At 41.7% G+C, this 27727-nt stretch overlaps 1 protein-coding gene and 1 pseudogene across 2 annotated transcripts; both read left to right on the top strand.

The window, feature by feature from the left end:
* Positions 1–12310: 12310 nt before the first annotated feature.
* Positions 12311–16584, top strand: LOC146389777 (uncharacterized). 2 transcript variants are annotated; one of them, XM_084913003.1, is made up of 4 exons: positions 12311–12600; positions 13327–13436; positions 14069–14260; positions 15189–16584. In XM_084913003.1, exons 2-4 carry the CDS (start codon positions 13419–13421, stop codon positions 16323–16325), a joined length of 1347 nt encoding a protein of 448 aa, XP_084769129.1. In that variant the 5' UTR covers positions 12311–12600; positions 13327–13418; the 3' UTR covers positions 16326–16584. The 2 variants fall into 2 exon arrangements, with proteins under 2 accessions (XP_084769129.1, XP_084769135.1); XM_084913009.1 differs by lacking the exon at positions 14069–14260.
* LOC146389776 (uncharacterized) lies at positions 16509–18224 on the top strand (annotated as a pseudogene).
* The last annotated feature ends 9503 nt before the right edge of the window (positions 18225–27727 follow it).

Genomic DNA, 27727 nt, shown 5'->3' with positions numbered 1-27727 from the left:
GAAATTATTTTTTGTTACAGTGCTCCATTATAAACCAACATAAACCAACATTCAGACAAGACAGACAATACGCTAACTAAGAATAGTACAATATATACATATATATATATATATATACATAAGTCACTCATTAATAAATAGCTGGAAAGAAACGTGTAGTTGTAGCAGTAACCAGTGTGTTAAGTGGATGCGTTGTACAGGGAGATGGCCACAGGCAGGAAAGATTTCCTGTGTTCAGTGGTGCTTTTCGGTAATCTCAGTCTCTCACTGAACGAGCTCCTGTGACTGACCAGCATGTCATGGAGTGGATGGGAGGTGTTATCCAACATAACATCCCACCCCTAGGTCAAAAATATGTATAGGACAATTGGCCTAATCTAATATTTTGTATGAATCTGTCCAGCTGTCCAGTGATTAAATGACAAGTAGATGGAGGCAGGACTTCACAGCAGGGGCATACTCCATAATGTGCTGTGCATTATCATATGTATAATATATATATTGCTCACTTATTGTATTTACCAACATCAAGGAGTTATGAGCAAAGAAAGGCCACACCATAGTGCATGTTTAAATAGGGAAAGTTTATTGATCAACAGTTCTGTGTGATTGGTAAAGAGGTATGTGTCTCTCAGCTTTCTGGTCAAACTGGTCCAGTAGTGTTTGTTGCTACGTGTGTGTGTGTGTGTGTGTGTGTGTGTGTGTGTGTGTTTGTGTAGGTGACTTTCTCTGTTCTTGTTTTTCATGTTTTGTTTGATTGAGAAGTGATTTCAAAGTTTCATATGGGAGCTAAAATAGTTGTATTTAATTTAACCTGCCTAAAACTGTCAATGTGCAGCCCCGAGAGAAGAGCAGCGACAGTTCAAACTTTTTTTAAACAAGTTTCTCACACCGTAGAGTTTCAGAGGGGAATATTTCTGAAGCTGACACTGAATTCAGCGCTCACAAAGAAAGAGGAGAAAAACAATTAGTCACACTGGGGAAGCGATCCGAGTAATGTTCAAGTAGTTGAACGAATGAAAGGGTTGTTCAAATGTACCTGTGCCTGTAAGAGGGTCCTGTTGTGAGTCAGGTACCTCTGCTGCAGCATCCGCTGTGTTGAAGAAAACAGGATCTACACCATGGTCTTCTGCAAGTTGAAACAAAAGAAGAACCTTTATTCTAAAACAAATGAACCCAGCCAAACAGAAAAGTGTTAATAAGGAGCCGGCTAAGATCACAACCAGTGGCTACCTGACATTTTTTCCTCTTACTGTATAATATATAATAAATAATGCTACAGTAGCAAGCCAGTAACATGCAGATGGTGGAGTCCCCCATAAATTTAAAGATGATTTTTTGAAAAGAGCCAAAGATCCTACAAACACTGAACTCCTCACTCACTTGGAGGACCAACTCTGAGGTAGATGATGCTGATGAGCTTCATATGTTGTTGCCTCTCTGGATGACATGACACCTATATGTTCCACTATCAGCAGTGGTCACATCCTTCAGAATCAAAGACACATCTCCATCAGTGATCTGTCTGTCCTTCAGATCCACCTGGTTCTCAAAAGATGGATGCTGGTAATCTGGAACAAGTCGTCCATGGTGATATAAAAGGACAAGTTCTTCATCTTCCAGGTCAGCTCTGCACCACTGTACATGTCTGATGATGTTATTTTGAGTTTGACATGGCAGAGTGACGTCCTCTCCAGGCACAACAGTGATGATTGTGTGGTCTGAAAAACAACACAGAACTGATGGATTAAACATTTATCGCTCAGACCGTCTAAGAAAAGGTGATGGTGTGGCAGTTTGTGAAGGTCTGTCTTGCTGCTCAAGTGCTGCTCTCTAGATCTGCAACTAAGCAATTTGAGATTTTGGCCTTAAGTATTAATTTGTTTAGAAAAGTCTTTGACAGTTGGTGGCTCCTATCAGTCTCCATCTGCTTCCCTCAGCACATTACCTTCCCTGGTTCAACTTTTATCTAAACTGCATTTTAATGAAATCACTCTGGTAGGTGATTTTTATTGGGACTGACTTTTTTTCTGTGTCTGATGATTTTAAGGTGCACTGCTTGTTGTTAAATTTTACACTAATAATTTAAAGCCAACACTTTAATTACAAACCTCCAGACAAATCTTCTCTTATTGATCTTTTTGTAACCAATGTGCAGCATAAGTTTTCCACATTAGTAGTTTTTACCAGTGGCCTGAATTATCACTGCATAGTTGGTGCTGTGAGAGACACCAACATCTCACGCTCCACCCCCACATGATCACAAAAAAAAAATAATTAAACAAATAAATAAATAAAAATGAAGCTTTACAGTGAGCAAGCTTTTCTTCATGACTTAGTCAGTTTTAACTGGGTTGGTATTAAACTGATTGACAATGTCAATTTAGCTTGGAAATATTTCCAGGAGAGTTTTATGTACTTTATGGACAAACATTTTTGCCACATCAGAGTGAAATGTCAGGACATCCCTCAGTTCAGTTCTGAACTGGCTGATTTTCTACATAGAGAAACCAGGTGGGAGCAGCCGTGAGAAAGTACAGATCTGATGCTATTGCCTAAGTTTTCGTCAGCAGTGTAATCGGTTTACTGCCTCCATCAGGAAGGCGAAATGTGACAATTTTTTCACTTTAAACACTGACAGTCTAAATGACCTGAGGAGGCTTTGGCAAACTATAGTCTCTTTCTGCCAGCTCTCATTCCTCAGAGCAACCTCCTTTCTTAAGTATTGACTCCACTCTTGTGCCAAACAAAACTGAAATGCTCAATTGTTTCAACAAACACTTTGTTGCTTCTTGTTCTTTGTTTAGCACAGTATCCAATAGTAAACCTCTTGCATACAACTCTGCTAGTAGTTCCCTGGTTACTCATACTATTTTCTTTGCATCCTTTACTGTGAAATGGGTATGCAAGGTTTTGAAGAGCCTCAACACCAAAAAGTCAGCTGGTCCTGCCAGTTCGTCTCCTTTCTTCTTGCACCTGACTGCTGACTGCAAATATCACAGTTGAGCTAGTGTCTTATATTTTATATATACACATATATACACACACACACACACACACACACACACACACATTATATATATATATATAGAGAGAGAGATAAATAAATGATTCCAGATTCAGATTTATTCCAAGCTCAGCTCTTCTACCAGAGGCCTGGGAGCTTGAGGGTCCTGCGCAGTATCTTTGCTGTTCTTAGGACTGCGCTCTTCTGGACAGAGATCTCTGATGTTGTTCCTCGCGTCTGCTGGAGCCACTCGCCTAGTTTTGGAGTCACCGCACCTAGTGCTCCGATTACCACCAGAACCACCGTTACCTTCAACCTCCACATTTTCTCGAGCTCTTCTCTGAGCCCTTGGTATTTCTCGATCTTCTCATGTTCCTTCTTTCTGGTCAAGATGGGTTGTCTGCCCTCTTATTTATCAGAGTACATGTTGCACTGACATTTTAGTCATAGACTGCGGTCTCGGGACATGATTACATGCAGTTGGTACAGAGCTTGGAAAGTAGGAATTTGCCTTTTCTGCCCCATCTTGATGAAATACATTACATGAGGATTTGAAGCTCTCTCATTTCACTTCAAAAGATGTCAAAATGTTTTTGTGAAATCATCACTAGGATTTTTTTTGTCATGATATTACTGTGTACATTAGACAAATTTAGCTATTTTTGTATTTGTTTTATTGTTGTAATTTTAATATGTTTGTGTGGAACAGATCTCTCTTGCATCTCAATGGGACTACATGCATGAATAAAGGTTAAATAAAAATAAAGGTCAGTCTGTTTACTTCTACAACAGCCAGTGAGAGTCGAGATCAGATCAGAGAGCACTGAGCTCTGCTTAACAGGTCAAAACACACAGAGTTTTCAATAATGTAACTCCTTACAGATTTCACTGTTCACTGTTCACACTGACACATCTGTCATTGAAATCTCATTTAGTTCCTGACAGGTAAAACTCACCTGCAGAGGTAAACATGCAGAGGCTGAATAACAGCAAAGTTGAGCAGAGTGATGCAGTCACAGCAGACATTTCCTCCAGCACCGATGGTCTTAGTTCGTTCTAAATGTCTGGGTCTGTTGGTACTTTCAATGAATAACTGAACCTGAGTTTAAACCTGACTAGCTGAGATTACATTTAAGGTTTAAATTAAGCTAAAAGTCTAGTTTCCGTAGAAATGATTCCAGATTCAGATACTAATGCTGGATAATAATCTCTTCTATCTCTTCTTAAGGCTTTTGAAGTATGTGAGAGAACTGGATCCTCAGCAGCTCTGTATTATAAACTCTTAAAAAGAAACTAGCTTTTTTGTGATGGTAGTGGGAACAGTTTCACTCTCAGTAGGTGCTGGAGGTCGTAGGAAGGAGGGTAGGCAGTTGGCAGAGGTAGAGGTAGACAATGTTTCAGGGGAGACATCTTGTAATTTAAAGCTTGGCTTTGGCAGGTAAGTAGATCCGTGGCTTGGGACAGCTCCTCAGCCACACAAAGAACATTGGAAAGCCAGAGAGACGTCACTGGAAAAAAGTATATAAACACATGAGGAGCCTGATTACTGCACTAGATATGCAGACTTCATGCACAAGCTGCGTCCTTGTGGGGTGGTTAAGTGAACGAGCAACAAGAACGAACAAACCGATTTTATATTTCTGACTAAAATAAGGAAGGCATCTCTCATTTGGGGGTTTATCTTTGCTCCACTGAGCTGATGGAAACGGAAACATGTCAGCAGGAGCACTGGTGAAGGAAGGTTTTCCAGTTTCTCTGTGCTGCCTCTCAGTGAACACTTTAAAATTAACCATTTTTTTAGTGATCAGGTGTCATTCTGGAAACATTAACTGGAAACTGAAAAAGGAAAGAAGTAATAGAAGTAATATATTCACAGGATTTCACCTGATTAAAATTTCAAACATGTGCTAGTTTAAGATGATGCCGCAGCACTATAATAGAGAGAAGACTGCCCCCTTCATAACGTCCTTTAAAAACAGACAATCTTTTAATTTAATTGTGGGTAACAGAGATACATGTGCACAAATGCAACACACTCTTTAAAATCGAGACCGGAGCAGATGTCACAGCAGTCCCAGAGACTTTCTACACACAGCATCAGTTGGGGAGATTGGACAAGCCCAAAAGGGTTCTGCAGGGCCCAGGAGGAACACGTCTGAAGGTAAAAGGCATGTTCACAGCCACTCTCAGCAAGAACAACCACAAAACTAAAGAAGACATTTATGTTGTACAGGGTTTATGCACACCGCTTCTGAGCGGGCATGCTGCAGTGGCACTACAGCTGGTTGCTAGAGTGAATTATATTAGCTTAGACTCTATTGATGCTGTCAAACAAGAATTCCCCAAGCTTTTCAGCGGCTTAGGCAAAATGGAATGGGAGTATAATATTGTTCTGAAACCAGAGGCACAGCCGTTTTCCCTCTCGACCCCTAGGCGAATCTCTCTTCCACTCTTACCAAAGGTTAAAGAAGAGCTGAACTGGATGGAGCAGCAGGGGGTCATTTCCAAAGTGGAGGAGCCCACTGATTGGAGCGCCTATGGTGGTGGTTCCTAAGCGCACAGGCAAAGTGAGAATATGCAGCGATCTCACTGAACTAAACAAATATGTCATGAGAGAGAAACATCCACTCCCTTCAGTAGAACACACACTAGGACAGCTTGCAGGAGCAAAAGTGTTTTCAAAGCTGATTCCAATGCAGGATTTTGGCAGTTTTCCTTATCCAGGGACTCTTCTTTGCTCACGACCTTTATTACACCTTTTGGGCGGTATTGTTATAATCATCTGTGCTTTGGAATCTCATCAGCCCCAGAACACTTCCAGAAATGGATGGCACGCATTCTTGAGGGCTTAGAAGGAGTCCTCTGCCAGATGGATGATGTGCTCATCTGGGGGACGTCACAAGCAGAGCATGATGAGAGACTTCGAAAAGTACTGGTTCGACTGCAGGAGGCTGGAGTAACATTGAACGACAAGTGTGAGTTCTCCAAGAACAGGATAAAGTTCCTAGGGCAGGACATTGAGGCATCGGGGGTTAGCGCAGATCCTGACAAGGTGCATGCCGTGAGTTCCATGGATGAGTCCAGCAACATAAGTGAGGTGAGACGCTTCCTGGGCATGGTGAATCACCTAGGGAAGTTTCACCTGGCGGAAAAAAACACACCCCCTAAGAGATCTGCTGAAGAAGTCCAACCTGTGGTCATGGGGGCCACAGCAGCAGCAGGCTTTCGACGGCATCAAAAAAGAACTGAGAACACCCCCAGGGCTTGCTCTGTATGATCCAAATGCTGAAACGTGCGTATCAACTGATTCATCTTCGTATGGCTTGGGAGCAGTGCTTCTCCAGCGGCACACTGATTTAGGGTGGAAACCAGTAGCATACGCTTCAAGAGCTCTCAGCACAACAGAGCAGCGATATGCTCAAATGGAGAAAGAGGCCCTCGCTTCAACATGGGCCTGTGAGAGGTTTGCAGAGTTCCTACTTGGGAAAACATTCCACTTTGAAACAGACCACAAACCTCTGGTCTATTTGCTTGGCTCCAAGGGCCTGGACGAGCTTCCACCTCGTATACAACGTCTACGCATGCGATTGATGAGGTTCTCTTATACCATATCTCATGTTCCTGGTAGAGACATTGCAACAGCAGATGTACTGTCCAGAGCTCCTGTATGTGACACAACTGACGGTTTGCCGGAGGAAGAAATCAACTTGTATGTGGAGTCCGTCATAGCAAGCCTGCCAGCCACAGAGCCACGACTCAGAGAAATCCAGACACATCAGGACAATGACAGCATTCTAAGCCAGCTGAAGAAGTTCTGTGTGGAAGGATGGCCAGATAAGTACTCCATTGAAAGGGTTTTCCAGCCTTATCTGCCATTTTCAGGTGACCTCGCAGTCCACAGTGGTTTGCTTCTTTATGGGAGCAGAATAGTGATTCACACATCACTCAGAGCAGACATTCTGTCTAGACTACATGAGGGACACCTGGGAATAACGAAATGCAGAGAGAGAGAGCTAAACAATCTGTTTGGTGGCCAGGCCTGAGCAGTGAGCTGATAAAAGTGATCGAGACCTGTGACACTGAGCGGACTAAACACAAAGAAACCATGCTACCTACCGAGTTTCCACAAAGACCGTGGGCCATGGTTGGAACTGATCTGTTCCAGATAGAGAATAAACAGTACCTGGTCATTGTGGATTACTTTTCCAGATTCTTCGAAATTGCCAAACTGACATCTACAACATCAGAGGCAGTGATCGAGCACTGTAAATCAATCTTTGCACGTCATGGCATACCAGAGCGGGTTTGCTCTGATAATGGACCTCAGTTTTCGTCTGATTCCTTCACAAGATTTGCACAAGAATGGGGTTTTAGCCATGTGACATCCAGTCCCCACTTCCCTCAGAGCAACGGGGAGGCCGAGAGGGCAGTCAGGACTATCAAAAGTCTTCTTAAAAAGTCTGGCGATCCCTATCTCGCCCTTATGGCATACCAGGCCACTCCATTGGCAAAGGGCTACAGCCGGACTGAGCTTCTCATGGGTAGAAGGATAAGGATTACTATTCCTGTCATCCCATCACAGCTAAATCCAAGAGGTACGGACACAGACAAGCTTAAAGCTATAGAACAAACATCCAGACAAAAACAAAGACAAAACTACAACCGCAGACACAGAGCACAAGATATGCTACAGCTCAATCCTGGAGACAAAGTGTGGGTCTCAGACATGGATACTAGAGGGATAGTCATGTCCATGGCAGGCTCACCGAGCTCCTACATCGTCGAGACAGCAAAGGGCATGCTGAGAAGAAACCGTTACCATCTTACACGGACACCTGGGGCACCGGAGACTTCTATTGATCCACCAGAGGCTTCACCTGAGAACTCTGTTCCAGCTGCACAGAGTGTGTCAGTTCCAGACACTATCTCACAGGAGGCCAGCCAGCAAACTCCTGAAGCTGGGAGCAAAATCCCACCCAGGTCTAGGAGGCCTCCAGCATATCTAAAAGACTATGTTTGCTCATAGGGCTAGGAACTGAGTGAGCAATGGGGCAGAATAATCCCCACACTCAGGTAGAGGGTTGGGTAGTCTACCCCATCCCTCATAGAGACAATGAGAAATAAAGCAAATGGTTGCACTGTTTAAACATGTTGTTTGTAGCTGCACCAAGTAGTTCAGAAATGTGCACTTATGCTTAGTGTTCAGAGTTGTATACTTTGAGAGTTTATTTTTGAACATTCTGAGAAGTCTGGATTTGAAACCAAACGAGTTCAGTAAATAAGCTGTTACCAGATAAAGCACAAGGAAATAGTATACTTTAAAGTGTGCGGGTCTAATCTGTTTTCTTGGTTATATCCCAGCATCACATCCTATTTAGTAGGGGGGATGTAGGGGGGATGTAGTATCAGGTAAATGTTAAGAGGTATGAACGTTTCTGCTGGGTTGTTGTGTGTGTGTGGGGGGGATGAAAAATAATAAAGGACACTCATTGGAGTAATGGCGCATCTCGTGTGTCTGTGAGTTATGCCTCCAGACAAATAACATCCATAACATCATATAAGGGAACAGAATCCACTCTGGCTGGAATCCGGTGGATACAGCAGTGTTTATAGGTAAGGCCATTTAACAGCATTTATAGAATGTCTATTAAAAGTCAGCGAGTGTCAATAATGTTAATGTGGTTATGTTAGTAATACACCGAATGCTAATATAACAGCTTTAAGATGCATTTGTTGATATTATTACGTGTTTTACCGTCTTTATGGTGCTAGCTTAAAGTTACGGTGTAAACGTTAGCTTATATTGGAGTAAAGCTGTTACTGTTTAAACGATGTTAGCACAGAAATATTAGCTTCTGTCATGATTGATGAAGTTACTAGTTAATAAAGTCTTCATTTAAGTGATTAATCACAGCCACAGATTGACAATAAATATCTCGATTAGCTTCAATGCATCTGTAATAAATATGTGCACGCAGTGTTGCCAACTCCTCAGTAAGGAAAATCGCTATTGGCTGTCCTAAAAGTCGCTAGAAGTCGCTAAATGACGTCATCACCTAATTTGCATAATTGGTCATGCTAATGTAATCCTAGCCTACGTTGTTGGAGAGACAATAACATCGTGGAAGAGACATAAAGTGAGCAAAAAATGTCCTAAATGCATTTAGAATTTATTTAGAACTACAAATTAAATTTCTTTTAGCAATTATTGTTTTTTAATGTCACAACTCCAACCCTGCTCCTTTATCCGGGCCTGGACTGGCAAAAGTGACCCGAAATAGTCACTCTGGTGGAGTTACTGTGTGTGTGTGTGTGTGTGTGTGTTTATAAGTAGTTTTAAACCTTGTGATCCACAAAACAGCATAGCAGTAAAAGAAGAACTGACTGTGTTACAGTCAGTGCGGGAGCAGCGGTTTCAGTCATGCACAGTTCATTTCAGTTTGGACGCACAGGTGTGAACATCTCCTGCAGCAGGGGGAGGACTATCCTCCACCCGTAATGCTGTAAATAATGTTGTAAATCCAAGCCCATTACATATTCATGATTTGAATCTGGTTGTGTGAAATCCCAGAAATAAACCCTAGACAAAGTGAATCTGTGAACTAAGGTGTAGGTCTATTAGGTTATGTTGTGGGGATTCTCGGGTTGGGGGATGGGTGTTCATCCTGGAGTGCAAAATTAAAACCAAGATGGACAAGAAAAGTTCAAAGCCATCGGGTCCTCAGTTTAGGAAAAAGAGAAAAGAAGAGGAGGAGAAACAAGCAAAAGATACATCACAGCGACGCGACGAAGGCTTTCCCAAATTCAAAGGCTGCTCGAAATGCAACCTTTATTTCCCTGAATTTTAAGGATGTGGCGGTGTAGACTTCATGGCCCAACATATCCCAGGCTTCATAGCACGGCGGTGGGTGTGGATAATTTTGCCGAACAAAATGGTGGAAGCGGAGCGGCCGAAGAGTAAACTTTTAAAAGTACAGAATATTATGTAACTTAGTTATGTGCAAATGTTTAGTAACAAAGAACATTAAAACATTACTGTTGGTCTGTCGGCAAAGTTATGTGACATTAGTGATGTTTGTACTAACTTGGTTTAAAAGTCTTTACTTTAAAATATACGCCGTTCAGTAGTCGACCTTAATCTTACAGAGAATGTGATGATTTTATTGATGATTAAAGTCAGTCATATATCCACAAACACAACAAGCTGAAAGTCAGTGATGCTGCTCGGTTTGCAGTCCTGAATATCACGGCACAAGCAGGATTCACTGCACTGTTAATGTTAGCTGTGTTATATTGCTGCCTCTGTTCGGTGGTGTCGAGCCAAACGGACTTTAACGTGAGTTTGAACGAGCTGACGGTTCACTCGTTAAGCTGAAAGCAAGATGCTTTAATCACAGCAGTCACACATGTGTCCACTGAACCATCTGGAAACTCTTCTTGTTTAGCACTCGTAATAACACAAACACTAAATCCTCCTTCTCTTGTGCTGTTTTGTAGCAGTGTATACACCTGAGACTGTCACCTGTCTGTCTGTCCTGCACTCTCTCTCTGTTTCTTTCTCTCTGATTGTGGAATAAAAGTATGAACAGGTATTTATAAGTTACACTTGTGTTTGAATCCAGCAGCTTATCACACATTTGATTTCCATGTGTGACAACTGCAAGTGTCCAGAGTGAGGACAGACTGAGGGACCCACTGCTGCACATCATCTGTGAGGCTTTGCACCCCTGATGATCCACCAGGACAAACTCAGCAGTGTGTGAGGAAGAGGAGGAGGAAGAGCCAGCAGCAGCTGACAGATGGAGAGAATAGACAGACTGTTCCCTGTTTGTGAAGGACTGCTAGGAAAGTTTAACATAACTAATTGTCTGTCTTATTAGGTAATGTTCAAATAATTTGATCATTCCAGTGTTTTCAGTGTGGGAGAAAGTACTCAGGGCCTTCAAGTTACACACTATGAAAGGCAGCAACAAGTTTAATATTCAGAAACCTAAAGTATGTATCAGCAGCAGAATGGAGCTAAAAATAAATGTTTGTTTCAGTTCTATGAAGCTTTGAGTATTTTGGATTAGTAGTACTGCTGTGTTTGTTGTATCATATTGCTGTAATTGTTTATATGCTTTATATATTCTGAGGTAAGTTGATCTATAGTGTTACATCATATTCTATAAGGATGTTATGTGTTTGTATACTTTCTGCCCAGTTTGACCCATTTAGCAGAAGTCAGCCTGTTTAAGGCTCTGATATCTATTCTGTATGACTTAAAGCAGTTATGACATGGTCTGATTTTTTCACCCAATAAAGGAATATTTAATATATCAGTCTACTCTTCATATATCAGTCTACTCTTCATATATCAGAAACAGTTATCACAGCTCGTACATTTTCATTTTGCACATATATGTAAGCATTGAGCCAAATTTAGTAATGCCAACAAATTAAATGAACAATATTTGTCTCTTACATATGATACATCTATACGTATTTATACACTGTAAAAGATTCTTGTCTTTGAGTGAAGATTTAAGGTGATGGGAAATATAAATAACTGAAACTTGAATCTTTACTGAAGCTCAGTATTTGACACAGAGTTCACTCACATGTGCTGTACCAGTGTACCTGCACATGTGATGTGACAATAAAAGTGAATTGTTCACATGAATTGTTCAAGTTCACTGCTGTAATAACTAATAATGATGAATATAATAACTATAATATTGGCCATATTATATTTACACTGACTTTAGTCTCATGAATAACATAATTGTTATTTACTAGCTAATCTTAAAATGACTGTTCAGTACAGAAATGAAGCCCAACAATCATGTTATACAGTCCTGTGGTCTCAGCCTCAGATACTTATCAAAGCACACAAAGCTCATGTAGAAACACACAAACAAATGAACAAAATATGTTCTCCTTCATTTCTGTCAAACAAAGCTGTATGAAACGTTTCCAGCGGTTAGTAACATGGTTGCTAGGCAACCTGGGCAGCGCGACGGAGACCGACCGGCATTTCACAAGCCTCGCACTTCCGGCCTTAGCGGTCTTTGGGTACGCGGCCCTTGTGGACCGTTAAGGCTGCGTACTTTAGGACTGCAGAACCTGAATTGGGATACAGCCTAAGGCTGTTCCAATTCTCAGCACCGGTCCTCTCTTTCCCTGAGTCCTTAGCAAATCTCCTTCCCACGATGACGTTTCCATCGAGGCTAAGAGAAAGAGTTTAGGAAAAGGAGATAGGCGCTAATTTTGAAATTACACCCCACGTGGTTACGTTGTGCAGCTGAGTCACGTGACCGCACAATAACAAATCGCCACAGAGCCAGGAAAAGGGGGCGGAGAAAGTGTGTGTGCAGGAGAGGAGTCGAGCAGAGAGAGCTGCTTTTTCATGAAACGGGAGTAAAGTAGTGAACGTACAGGAACATATACCACTACCAACGTTTGGATCGAAATCAGCATCGATCTGCACACCCTTGTCTCCTAGATCGTAGCCGAGATCAGCGTGAACCACGTGGGTCTCTGCTCCCTGATCTGTTTCTTAAGACTTTCAGCTTCATCACGGAGTTTCTCTCGGTTTGTGGGCTCATCTAAAGGTAAGCACCGAGCTAACTTTAATGTGGGTTCAGTTTATGTTGAGTTTATCTCTGTTGAGAATAATAGATTGCTTGGTATACACTGGAGTTAGACAGACTGTAGAGTTTGGGATTGTCTGCAACATTATAATCTGGCGGTTGCTATGGGGTAAGAATACATACAGAAAAATAGTCTTTGAATATGAACAAAGGGTGCAGGGCAGGAGAAGAGCCAACCCCCAGGACAGGAAGCCACAGGTACAAGCGTGGGGGAGGGAAATCAGCCTTTAGAATAGGACTTCATAGGATGATCTCCAGATGCATCTGTATTTTATTTTCTTCCAGCGCAAATACAGACGTCCGATTCTTCACCTGGAAGTAAAAGTCTCCAAAAGGTCGCTACCATCAAAAATCCGCGAAATCGGCGAAGTGTGTTCACAGTTTATTGTGAACACGTTGACAGAGTGAGAGACTGTTTGCAGAAAAACACAAACTAATCATTAGCTCAGCATGCTGAGAGAAGCTGAGCGCTCGCTTGCTTCTTCAATTATTTCCATCTCGCTTTGACTGCAGCTGTAACCTGACGTATTCCAGCAGGATTTGTAAAAAGAGTTTTGATATATATATATATATATATATATATATATATATATATATATATATATATACATACATGACAGCATTGCTGTCCAGCATTGTGTTTATCAAAACTCTTTTTACAAATCCTGCTCTGTGTGTGTCCCCCAGGTGATTAACAGGAGGAGAAGAGTCTGGTGGTGCAACGGAGGAACAATTTCATCCATTTGGACTCAGCTCAGCCACTACAGAGGAAACAATCAATGACTTCAACACAAAAGGTGAGAAAAATATCAGTTACAATTAGGGATGCACCGATACCGATACTGGTATCGGGTATCGGGGCCGATACTGTAAAATGTGTGTGTACTCATACTCGTAAAAGTTAACCGATACCATGAACCGATACTAATGTAGCCCGGATGGGAATTTGGGAGTAGATACTCATAATTCCCATGAACTTAAACGCCACGGTAACATAAGGTGTTCACAGTTGATGTTATGTGATGTAACTGTACCCAGAATGTAATTTGCCCTGTAATATGTCACAAGGTAAATACAGGTAATTAGAGCAATCAAACTGTTATGTTAATCATAAAGTATTATTTTATGGTATGTAACTCTGAAGGGAGTTAAAATATTGTTCAGAGTTCTAATTTTCTGGAGGCCCGTGAAGGTAGCATAAAACGGGACCTATGTATCTGTTGCAATGGAGGAGGAGAAGAGAACGGCATGGAGAGATGCACGAGGTTAGCTGAACCAAAGTGAGAGACTCGGCTAGTTTTACTGAGGTTAACTAGCACAAAAGAGTGTGTGACTAGAAAGCTAACCGTGTGAGAGCTTCGCAACAGAGTGTGGGTGAAGTGACTTTTTGTTTCAACGGTCGCACCACCGTGGAAAACTGTGTTTCCAGCTACGACCGCTGAGGCTAAAGGCTAGCCCGGACTGCTTGGCTGCGCCATGGAGGCAGCCGCTATGGACTGTCGGAGAGCTGGACAGTGACTGGCTAACGCGCTGTAGCAGAGACAGCATCGGGTCCGCAGGGAGAGCGGAGAGTGGATTTAGTGTGGGACTGGTGAACGGCGACCTACCGAGCAACGGAACTGTAAGTCAGACTTTTGTGCTCTTACTGGGGAGAAGAGGATTTTTCTCCATCGTCTGGCGTGAGCAGCAAACAGGCCTGCAACAAGTGTGAATGTGAGTGTGTGTGGGGCCCATGTGTGAATATTGTGTGTTTAGTGGATTTATATAACGTGTTTTGGAGTGTATATTAGTGAGTCACTTACCAAAAGGTGATAACATAAGTTGGGTTGTGTAATATAATTTGAAAGGGAATTATTTCATTTATACAGTACAGTGTATTTCATTTGGTTAAGGAATTGGAATATCATTTGAGTTTAAAAAAGGGATGTGTTGTGATGTGTTCAGTAAACGTTTCGTTTGTGTTAAAGAGTTGTCTGGGGTCGTTTCTTTACTACTGGTTAAGTTTAACTTGTGTGTGGTAGAAGTATCGGTTTTTGTACTCAGTATCGGCAAGTACTCAGATCCAAGTATTGGTATCATATCGGTTTGGAAAAATGGGTATCGTTGCATCCCTAGTTACAATATTACTGAAACTGTGTGCACAGCTGGTGTGTTTTTAAAAACATGTTAACAGCAGCTTTATCTTTTGCATCCTGGGCTCATCCATATATACAGAATCTACATTTGAATCAGAAACCACAGAAGTTACAAGAAAATACAAAGATCATATTTTATAAGCACACATTGAAACAACAATATCATCAGTTGAACTTGCAATTTCTTATGCGTAAAAGATTTTCTCTGCTGATCAATATTTCTTCAATAATGTCATTTTCATTACAACTCTCATTGTAGCACATCATTGTAATGTGATACTGCCACCAGAAGGTGGTGGAAACACACAAACAATGTTTTTGTTGACATGTTGAATTCCACTGATGGAGGGAGTTTCAGTTTGTTCCACGACTGCATTTCACTCACTGCCTCTGTTTGTATCTCTGTCACTGCAGGACCAACATGGAGCGAGAAGTCAGCGCTCTCAGGAGCCCGACAAACGTCACAGAAGAAAGGGAGAGAAAACCTACAGCTGTGATGAGTGTGGGAAGGATTTTACCCGGACTGGAAGCCTAAAAACTCACCAACTCATCCACAGTGGAGTTAAACCTTACAGCTGTGACTTGTGTGGAAAGTCTTTTACCCTGGCTCGAAGCTTAAAAACTCACCAACTCTTCCACAGTGGAGTTAAAGCGTACAGCTGTGACTTGTGTGGAAAGTCTTTTACCCTGGCTGGAGACTTAAAAAGACACCAAGTCATCCACAGTGGAGTTAAACCTTACAGCTGTGACTTGTGTGGAAAGTCTTTTACCGAGGCTGGACACTTGAAAAAACACCAACTCATCCACAGTGGAGTTAAACCTTACAGCTGTGACTTCTGTGGAAAGTCTTTTACCGAGGCTGGATCCTTAAAAACACACCAACTTATCCACAGTGGAGTTAAACCTTACAGCTGTGACTTGTGTGGAAAGTCTTTTACCGAGGGTGGAAACTTAAAAAAACACCAACTCATCCACAGTGGATTTAAACCTTACAGCTGTGAGTTGTGTGGAAAGTCTTTTACCCAGGCTGGAAACTTAAAAAGACACCAACTCCTCCACAGTGGAGTTAAAGCGTACAGCTGTGACTTGTGTGGAAAGTCTTTTACCGAGGGTGGAAACTTAAAAAAACACCAACTCATCCACAGTGGATTTAAACCTTACAGCTGTGAGTTGTGTGGAAAGTCTTTTACCCAGGCTCAAACCTTAAAAACACACCAACTCATCCACAGTGGATTTAAAGCACACAGCTGTGAGTTGTGTGGTAAGACTTTGGCTCAAAATAGCAGCTTACAGAGGCACTCTGGAATTAAGGCGTACAGCTGCGACTTTTGTGGAAAAAGTTTCAGTGACAAACAGTACCGAAATATTCACCTGCGGATTCACACTGGAATTGATGTTTCCTGCTGTGATCAGTGTAGGAAACTGTTTACAACAGATGCACAGTTACAACAACACACTGAGGAGAGACCTTATAAATGTGACCTGTGTGAGAAGACTTTTAAAGCTCCAAATCAGCTGAAAAAACACCAACAGATCCACACCAGAAAGTAACTCTAGAAGTGCAGTTACTGTGAGGATGTATTGATTTTTTATCATATAATTTTAACCTGATTGTTTGGAAAAAGTCTGATCAGTAAACTTATGGAGTTATACTGAATGAACTGTTTGGAAAAATGAAGAAGTAACCTGAGTTTTATAGTGTAAACAGTAAAATTTAATTGGACGTTGGCAGAGATGCTCTTTATTTCAGGCGACGTTCAGGATAAAAACGTTGAAGGAATTCCCCGACTTGCAATGTCTTTGTTTAGAAGTGGAGCAAAGCACATGAATCCATTTCTCAACCCTGTCGTCACTGTGGTGGTGGGAAAGAGTTTCTCTTTGACCTTTGTGGAAAAACCTCCACTCACGAACGGGACCAAAAAACCACATCAACGTAGACACACTGGAGACAAAATGAACTACTGCAAAGAATGTGGGAGAGGCTTCCACACACCAAATACTATAAAAATACATGACCTCTTCCACAGTGTGGTCAAAAAGCACATCTGTGACCAGTGTGGGTCATCCTTCACCACTGCAGGAGGGACACCATACAAGTGCAGACACTGTGACAAAAGCTTCTCACAATCAGGTCATCGTAACAAACATGAACGTACACACATGGAGGTGAACTTCAGCTGTGACCAGTGTGACAAGAGCTTCAGGAATCTCAGTTCATACTCCAAACACAAACGATCCCACACTGTAAATAAACTGTTTCACTGTTACCAATGTGCAAAAACATTCACTTCATTATCTGCTCTTTGCAAACATCAGCCTGATCATGCAGGACTGAAATCACTGGATCACAATGAATCTGAAGAGAGAGAAAGATCCTCTTCTGGTTTCAGGGTCAGACTTAAAAACCTTGAGATCAGGCTCCACAGAGTTCAGATGGAATCTCCTGTAAAGAGTGTCAGCTGATGTCACACTTGGGTCTGATGAGGTAGCTCTGATTTCTAGACCTGCAGTGAATAATCCTGAATATTACATTTAGGAAGCTGCATGTATAGATATGTATATCAAGTTTATTTTTTTTCCTTTGAGGGATTTAATTCTCTAAAATGTTATCTCTGTTTCCATTTTATTCTTTGTTCCCTTAGGACACAGTAGTGTTTAGTAGTTGTACTTGTTACTGTATTATTAAAGTTATAGGAATGTCTTTTTTACCAAACTAATAATGTATCAGAATTGCAGATATGGATAGATATTTCAATTTCTTTCATTTGAACTTTCTTAGTGTTTCCAAAATTAACTTTTTTTAATGCATTCATTTAATGTGTTACCTCAGTTAAATTTCAATTCTTCATTCATATTTAATCTTTTGCTGTTGTAAAATATTCTCTTAAATCATTTTCTCCCAAAACTGCAAATAATTTCACAGCAGTTGCTCTTAAAACCTCAAAAATGAACTAAATCTGTCCAACAGCTTTGAAACAACACCTGCTGTGACTTTATGTCCAGAAAAAAGAAACTCAAGCTAAACTGGTTTTGGGCTGTACTTCCATGTAATACCAGTTTGTACCAGAAGATGGAGCAGTGAGTCAGTGTAACCTTTATTTAATTAGGCAAAGAACACAATCTTATTCACAGTGGCAGCAAAGAAATGTTGAAAGTTAAAAACAGCAGCACACATCAGGACCAATTTAAAGATCACAGGTGACTACTTTTACTTAATTCAAATTCTGTTAAACCTCTATTTTTTTGCTCCTCCTTTCACTTTAGTGTATTAAGTCCTTGAAGTCCACATGTTGTTTTTTTTAATGAATTTTGATCCACATGTTCTGCAGCTGTTTTCTTGTTGATTTGAAGTTTGTATTATGAAATCCTGATACTGTTAAAGCGTTAGTTATATTTGATGAAGTCTGTGTAGAGTTTATCTTATTAAACAGTTTGGTGTGAAAAATAAAGAAATGGTCTCAGAACAAGTAGTTTGACCCATTATTTCCGATTCAAACTAATTTAACTGTTTTCAGTGGTACATGTGGAGGTTTATCAGAGGAGGAGACTTGGGTGTTCTCCACTCACACTGAAGAAGGATCCTGCAGCTCATTAAAAACTCTAAAATGATCTTGAAGGAAAATATGTTTGATTTTTCTTAAAAACATGCTGTTGGCATGAAGCTTTCAGACAGTGTTTTTAAGAGTCATTGTGGTTAACATCTCACACATTCCAATAAAGCAGATGTTCCTGCATTGCAACAGCGGTTTGCAGTTGCAATGCAGGATCGTGCTGCTGCTCGTCTACAGGACTCTCATGGAGCACCACTTTGAAACTTTGTAACTCTCTCTGCAAAATACAATATATAAAGACCAATGCTGGGCAATTAATTATATAGTTACTTCTTCAAAAAAGTTACTGAGTATTGGAAACAACAAAGATTTTTGCAGCTGTTTACCTAAAAATGCTGCTAAGGGATTTTTTTTAAACAAACATTTCAAACTATTTACAGAACAATCAGCTGTTCTGCATCAAATCTGATGCCACACAAATTATTTGTGCCTCTCCAAAAAATAATTTCTATCCACTATGAGATAAAGGAGAACATCAAAAGCCTGATACCTGCAGGCCTGACAACAGGAGATGTATCACTCCTGTAACATTTAGCAGTCGCCTCATTGTTCTGACACACACAACAAAACTATTGACTACACTACACACTAACTATACAAGATTTGCGCTAAACGTTGCAAATCTCTCACATCTCAAAACACTGCCGTCACTCCTAAATTTTCCTCTTCTTAACAACTTCCGTTTCTTAACAACCAAATGCCATGTTTTGATTGGTCGGCATGGTACATTTTTTGACCAATGGGAAAGGGTGGGGTGTTTTGGTTTTGTCTTTGCTCACAGGCGGAGAGTGCTTTAGAGCGTTTTCCTTATAAAACACTGTTTTTACTGTTTCTTCCCCCAGTAAATATAAACAACAATAGTATTCTGGAAGAAAACCCAACATTGGATTTTTTTTTAATCACAACTCTGTTTTTTATGTGGCCTATCAACACAATTTGAAAACTGGTATAAAGTCCACTCTTTTTACGTCACTTGTTCCATCTGTCCTGCTCACATCTCCAATGGTTGTACACGTTGTCATTAACGTGGCTTCACTCCACATCAGCCACGCCACTTTGCTAGCTAAAACACCGGTGTCGGCACATAAGGACGCTGTCATAGCCTGTCAACGACGTTGATTAGCTGCGCATATACGAATTTGAATCACGTGATTGGCTGGACTATGGGATGAGGTGCCATTGTTCTAATCCCATACTGGAGCAGCCAGTCACTTACTGACTAACACTGCAAAACAGAATTGTTAACGTATTTACTTTAATTTCAATTCCGGTTAGAATTTTATTTTATGTGCAACACAGATTTTTTCTGCACAGAGACCGTGCCAGCAGTGCGCAATTGAGCACACGCGCAGTTTAGAGGGAACATTGGTGAAGATTATCAGAAAGTGAACAAGGTCTCATGGTTTGATGCTTGTCCAATGCCTGAGTTGACCTGGACTGGTTAAGCACTGCTTGTCTTATTTTATGATGCTGGATTTAACCAACGCTTACTGGCAGATTCCCTTGTCTGCAGAGTCCAAAGACAAAAACGGCCTTCTCCACTCTGTATGGTTCGTACCAATTCATCACACTTCCGTTTGGCTTATTTGAAGCCTCGGCCATTTTTCAGCACCTCATGGAGCGGTAGCTGCTTCCTCAAATTGCATATGCTGTTTTCTACCTGGATGATGTTGTTGTGGTACCCCTGTGAGGTACCACACAGTTAAACGGTTAAAGGAAACCTCAGAAGAACGGCGGCTAATTCCCTTTTTGCAGCATGCAGCCAACGAGGTATTTATTGATTTATCGTGTTTGTTGTACAGTGTTATTTTTAGTGCTGTGTCTTACGCCGAGTTTTACTTTGTTAATGCTGTATAGTTTTCACGATGGCTTTGGAGAGAAGTCTTCAAATAAACCAGTGACAGAAAACCACTTGCGTCTACCTCTGCTTCGAGGGAATTATACTCATGTAGCTATGATGATGTTTGCTAGTTCACCTTACATGCATTAATGTAATAACATGGTTAGCGTACTCAACGTGAATTACACACGAACAACATTAAGCTACTCACGCAGAGAAGAACGGCTGCTGCTGCCATCTTCGTCCGTCATCATTTCTGCTACACTGGCAGGGCTAGGGGCCAGGACTCTACTCTTCGTGTTTTTGGGGGATGTTGCTAATTCCGGGTCCGATAACAGGCACCACACCTGCAGTAGATGTACACGGTGTGAGGTCTCAGCAAGCTATCAAATACAGCGCATTTCTCGGCTTTTAAAAAAACGCTATGCGTCACCAGGTGTTTCATCAGATTTGAGGTGTTACCTCCTTTGACAGTATTGCAGTATCTGATTAAAGCACTTGTAGCAGGCTGCTGAGTTTGCATCTTTTGCTGTGAAGTACAGCCAGACTTTTGACCGCTTCGCCTTGGGCATTTTTAATCTGTAGCTCTGATCTAAAAGAACGTACGTACCTGGACCCGCCTACTATCCTCGGAAACGTAAAATGATTGGCTAGAATCTAAAGTGTATCACAGCTCAGGAAAAAAAAGCACCAAAATAAAGCACCGAAATGTGCGCTGCTTTTCGGTCTGGTTACTACCGTTTATGTCAGAACCGGTGCCATCATGGCACCGGATACCGGTATCCATCCCTAGTGATATATTTACTGTTTTGCTGTTTGTAATGGAGACCAGGGGTTCCATTACCTGGTTGGTATTGTTAGTGATTAATTGTTGGATTGGGAATTTAAAATAGTGTAATAAAGAAAAAACACTTTAGTTCTTATGGAGTCTTTTATTGGGTTTATGTGACATACAATTAAAATGACAGCTTGTAAAGGTGAAGAGACAGTGGGACTGACCATCCTACCTGTGTCAGAGAAGAGCCAAGGTTAAAGCTGTTTACAGTTAATCATTTGTCAGTAACCTAAATAAGGTACTCACCTGTCCTGGTTGCTTCTTGCAGGATGTGGAGCATAAGAGTGAAAGCAGCTTAATCACCTGTTTAAGGGCTCTTGGAGCAGACCAGTGTGCCAGGTTAGGGAGTATGGATAAAGAGGGTTTTAATTTATATAGTAATGGGTGAAGCTTATGTTATTGGTTTGTTTATAGTACGTGTTGGAAATATGTATATGTTTGTGATGTGCTTTAATGTTATTGCATGTTTGTGTGTGTGGAGGGTTATGTTTTCATTTTGATTAGTTAACCCCCATACTTGGGCTATTCCGGAAGAGTATAAAAGGAAGCCATTTTGTTTAGTTATAGTTAGTGTTCTTGTGCTCCTATCATGTTCCTTCATTAATAAAGTGCCAATCCATGGATGTCTTTTACTCCAGTCTCGCGTCATATTATTGGACAGAACCTATGACCGCCGGCCAAAACTGACACTGTTATTGAACTGTTTAGCCAGTAAGACACTGTAGAAGACAATGTGATGTGTTTATTGATTTGAGTAAGGAAAGTAACTGTTATGAAAGAAGATGTTAATTAGAGAAAATGAACCAGTAAAGAGAGTATATTTCACTGAGGATGTGAAATAAGTAAATGTAATTGATGTGAATGAGGAACCTGCTGAATTATATATTGAAAGCTCATGGTAGTGTTTATACAGCATTTGTTTGTGTGAAATAAATCAGACTCAGACACGTTCTGGAGGAATACAGAGACACATCGTGTCTTCCTTACTCCGCTCTTCACCTGCTTTTACAGGTAACATATTTGTCATCATGGTCTTCATCCTTGGGACCCGTAACAAATCTTGGGGGCTCGTCCAGGATTGTCGACACCTTGCAGTTGAGACTGATCCAAAAATGACATCTGGGACCAGAACGGGAGCTGATGCGAGCTGAAAGTTGGAGCCGAGACTGATCCATGGTTGCTAAGATGGTGGGTCCAGCGGGCCTGGGTCAGCAAGAGGTCGACGCAGAGAAGGCTTCCCTGATGCAGAGATAGTTCGTGGAGCGCTCAGGATATTAAGGCCTGGAACTTTTAAAGATATGTTAATCAATAAAGACGATTTGACTGTACTTGAACTGAAGGGGTTTCTCCATGCCCACCTGAGAGAGAAAAATAGTACAGAACTCTTTCAAGAATTAATGTGTGCCAGAAAAGATGAGAGTGAGACAGCACAGCAGTTTCTCTACCGGGTGACAGGGTTGAAGCAGTGGGTCCTCTTCATATGGGACCCAACCTAACCTTAACAGTAGCAAACCAAGTCTCCCCTCGCCAGTCACATCAGAAGTAGTTAACCAGCAGCAGGGTGAGGCACTCGCTACGTCTGGTGTTATGGCACCCCACACTAAACGTGGGGCAGTTGCTAAGCTAATCAGTAAGAAAGCTCTCATACATTGCAATTTGAATGGCTTAGCAGTGAAAGCAGTACTTGACACATGTGCTCAAGTTTGCATCATAAGTAAACATTGGAAAGACTGATACTTGCCTGACTTAGTCATGCAACCTCTGTCTGAAATCATCAAGGAAATTGATGAGTTGAAAGTTTGCGCAGTCAACGGGGAAACCATATCATTTGATGGCTGGGTACCCATCATGATCAACTTACCGGGGGGTGAAGACCCCAGCCTCTCCGTCAGTATTCCGGTCCTCGTCAGTACCTTGCCTGTGGACAAACCATTGATCGGTTTCAATGTCTTGGAACAGATCATTGAGGGGCAACTAGAGCAGTTGATACCTACTCTTGTTACCTTGCTGTGTAATGCCATCTGTCTTCCCCCTGAGAATGGTGAGGTGGTCAGAAGCTTCATCCAGACAGTAGAGCCAAACATTACACAAGGGTACTTGAGAACAGTTGAAAGGGATGTGATTATCCCTCCTGAACAGGTCACCTGGTTAAAGTGCCGGGTTCCATCAACCATGAATCCGCTTGATTGTTTAGTACTGTTTGAGGCTGATGAGGGCAACCAGGCCCTAAAGCGGTTCGATGTCTTGACAGGGTTAGTTGAAATACGGAATCCAGCTAACCCATACATCACCATTGCTCTAAGTAATGACACCAAACATGATATCACCTTGACAAGGAAGATGGCCCTGGGCACCTTACAGCCAGTTGAACGTATTGTGGAGGTTGAGGCCTCAAACGAGTGCCCACCTGCAATAACAGTTCGCAAGATAATGGTGGAGTCAGCTGGACCTCTCCCAATGTCGTGGTATCCGCCAGTGAATCTTGATCATTTGGAAGAGGAACAAAAAGAGATTGTCCAGAGAATGTTGTTTGATGAGTGCAGGGTCTTTGAGTGGGATGGGAACAATATTGGTTGTAATCCTGATCTGAAAATGGTGATAAACCTAAAGGATGACATACCAGTGCAGAGAGCATATACCTCCTTTGCGCGGTCTTGTAGATGGGGATACAACTTCCTCCCACGGATTCCTATCTTATTCCTGTCTAAACGGCCTATCTGTGTCTCTGTTCCTGTCCGTGATGTGGCCTCCCATGATTTACGCACCGTCTGTGTGGGCCTGGATCCTTGTGTCATCGATTCACAGAGAGTTGGGGAATGGCTTTCAACTCTCTGTGAATGGTACTCATGGCCATTGATCAGTGTGCTTTGGTCAGTGGGCTTTGGTCAGTGGTTGTTGATCAATGGTCATGAGAATTTGTATATTAATGATCAAGGAACTGACCTCCCAGATCATTGTTACTTCAGTGGGCTGGTTTCAGTCATTATGCAAATGTACTGTTTATAAGATTGGGGAAACCTGCAGTCAACTGAGACTGAAGAAGTCACATGGATGAGTGACAAAACGTTTCTCCCACTGAAAACGTTACGTCCAGATGAACAGAATCAGCTTTTGGAGATTTACTTAACTGCTTGATTGAGCATGTATTAAGACACTTTAAAATTTAGTTTTTACTATTACTATTACTAGGATATTACCAGGAGAAGCTCACAAAGCTTTCTGCTATACTTCAGTTTCTCATTAAAATAAATAAATAAAACTTTCAGATCTTGGTACATCACAAAAACAGACATAAAAAAGGCCATTCATTTGGTTTACATGTAAATATTTATTTAGCCGCAGCTATTTTATTTATCTGGGGAAGAGGTTCATCACGTTGTGGGAAAGTGGCTGTGTGGTTTCCCCTTGGGTATTACACATTTCTTAATTAACTCCACCTCCTCCCTCCAATCAAGGCTGCTCACCGGCCCGGACAGCCGGTAAATTCACAGCCTGGTACGCCGGTCCCGTCGTCTACATGGAAGCTGCCACACCACCATTACCATCTGCTCAATCGTCTGCAGCTGCAATGCCGCCGGAGGGATCCGCTCTGCCCGAGCAGGAAGTCAGCACAACGGAGGGTCCTGCATGTCGATGTACGGCACAGCGTCCAGCATGCAGGGTACTGTCAAGGACCTGGGCTCGAGCAAACCTGGTTCCCTGTGCACTTATATTCACTTATATGTGTGAATTCGCAGCTGGAATAGGGGTTAAAGGTATCATCAGACTTGGGAAGTTGCTGCTTTCTACAAACAGGAAGTGAAATAGCACAACCAACAACTGTAATACTTGCATTAACAACAATAATAACAAAACAAACTACTACGACAATCAGTCCAACATATCCCTCCAACAGATCCATCCATTTGGTTCCTCCTGGCTGACCTGAAGGTAAGAAACATATGTAGGGTGTCAGCTGTCAAGTAGGTGATGAGTGAAGTAAGTAAGTAACTAAAACTTATTAATATAGCACTTTTTTTAGACAAGAATCTATTACAAAGTGCTTAACTTATTATTAAAAATACAGCACATAGAAACAACATAATACACAAGAACATCATCAAAAATATTTTTATAGTTGATCAGAAATGTAGTGTAACTGTTTTGTCTGGGAGTGTTATCTACTGAAACTGAATTGTAACTGAATCTTGGCTCCATCCAAACATCCCCAATGCCCAGGTGGAGTTACCAAGCTGGACATTACACCACCAGGATCACACCAAATACTCCTGTAAGGAAAGGTGCGACCAGAGCAGAAAGCAACCAGGGTGTCCATATCATTGTTGGGGACTTTAATAAGGCATGTGTGAAAATTGTACTCCCCAAATTCCACCAATATGTTACATGTCCTACCAGAGGGGTGAGGACACTGGACCATGTGAAGATATCAAGCAGGCCTACAGACTGACACCCCTCCATGACCTAGGACAATCTGACAGAATCTCTCTGCTCCTCATCCCTGCCTACATCCCCCTCAGGAAAAAAAACAAGCCCCTCCAAGCACCCTGGTCATGGCTACAGACCTATAGCCGTCACAGGAAAAGATACGTGAGGATGGTCTTCGTGGACTACATCTCAGCGTTCAACACCATAATCCCAGATATTTTTACCACCAAACTGGACCACCTTAAACCTGATCCTGATTTAAATATTTCCTCATCAACTGGCCCCAAACAGTCCATGAGTCCAGCAGCCACATCTCTGTCAATCTCACCTGGGCCCACAACACCAACATGCTGGTAAAGAAGGCCCAGCAGCAACTGCATTTCCTCCTTGTCCTGAGAAAGAATAACCCAGACCGGAAGCTGCTGCGAGTCTTTTACTGTGCTTCAGTGGAGAGCGTACTCTCCTACTGCCTGGCTATTAGGTACGCAGGGGCCACAACTGAGAACAGAAAGGCTGCACAGAGGGTAATTAACCCCACAAAAAAAAAACCATTGGCTGCCCTCTGCCACCCATGGAGGCCATTGCCATGTCCTCCATTCTCAGGAAAACCACTGTCATCATGGGTGACCCCTTGCACCCCACCCACCACCCGTGTGACCCGTGCCCTCTGGTCGGTACCTAAGGTCAGTCATGTTCCACACCTCCAGAGTCAGAAACATCTTCTTCTGATTCGGACTCTAAACAAGTATTGTCCCTGCTGGTGACTTCTTGTGACAATTGGATAAACCTAGAATCTCAGCTCACAACGACTTGATGTCGTCTTCAGTTGGCCTTCATTTTAATGTAGCTAATCACATGCAAAGATAGGGTCTAGGACTATGATCACAACATTGTGTGAAAGAAAGACGGAGGGCGGAAACTGTGAAGACAGCGACTGTGGTGGTACAGGCCAGGTACACAGAGCGACACAGAGACAAGGATCTGGAATTAATTGCAGGTACATTGGGAAAAAGTGATAGAAAAGATCAAAAATGGAACAGGAGAATGAATTTCTAAAATGTTAATATTTGTCAGAGCAAAATCAAAAAATTCATCTAAGTGCTGCTCATATCTACCTGTAGCTGGAGGAGAGGTGACATTCACTGGCCCTGAAAGAGTGTCCTGTTTTGAGTCAGGTATCTCTGCTGCACCATCCACTGTGTTGAATAAACTATGGCCTGCTGCAAATCATATCAAAAGAACAACAATTATTACAAAACAAATGTCCCCTGACAAACAAAAAAGTGTTGATGAGGAGGATTTTTTTTGTCTAGGCTTTAAACCACATGTCTGTTCTTCTGAGCACTAATATACACACAAGAAATAGGCTTTTATGAAAACACTAAATCAAACACTGCTAACAGTGGGAATAAAGGAATTATTTTACTGCATTAATAATATAACTTTATCATTAAATTGCATTAAACTGTTTATCACAGCTACTGGCATCAGATTAACATTTTTATTGCAGGTGCAGCCATAATCATTGTATACACACATTTGCATGTTGTGCTCATAAGAGTTGATTCTCAGTCTATTGAAGGTTTCAAGCTTTGTGGAGCGCGATGTCTTCACAATCTATTGTGTAAGGTGATTTGGAGCAATGGAAGGTTAAAACAGCATTCACGCTTACAGACAAATATGATTTAAATGTAGACCTTTGTAAGCAAAGGCCTTGAATTCATTTAGCTTCTACCTGCAGTTGAGCTTGCCTAGTAAAAAGTGACAGAAGAAGAGTGAAGAAAGTGTAAAGTCCCCAGGGGTTATTCGGAGAATGAATTTAATTACCATGTATGGAAGAAAGTACTAGAAAGAGGAACATCTCTGTCTATTTTAGCTATTTTTAAGTGATGATTTACTGTAACTTAAGCATATTATGTACATTTGTGACGCAGAAGGGGCTGAACCCTGACATGAATAAAACTATTCTGAATTGAGTTGTTTGGAGAAGATCTATGCTGATGTATTGCAGTGTACATCTTCCCACACGTGTACTCAATAAATCATCATTTGACTGAACTCTTCTGGGCCAGTGTTGGTTTGGTCCTTGCCTCAATATTTCGAATCGGGACACTACCAATACAGATCATTCACAGCTAGGCTAAAATAGAAGGATCTCAGTGATCGTGAAAACAGAGCTATTTAGGAGCAATAAGGCAGCAGAACTAAAAGAGCCGAAGATCTCAAACACACTGAACACTCC

This window comes from Perissodus microlepis, chromosome 3, assembly GCF_051167445.1.
Source record: "Perissodus microlepis isolate ML-2025 ecotype Zambia chromosome 3, ASM5116744v1, whole genome shotgun sequence".
Lineage (NCBI taxonomy): Eukaryota > Metazoa > Chordata > Actinopteri > Cichliformes > Cichlidae > Perissodus > Perissodus microlepis.
Note: the sequence above shows the minus strand (reverse complement) of the source record. Positions and strands in the feature narration are given on the sequence as shown.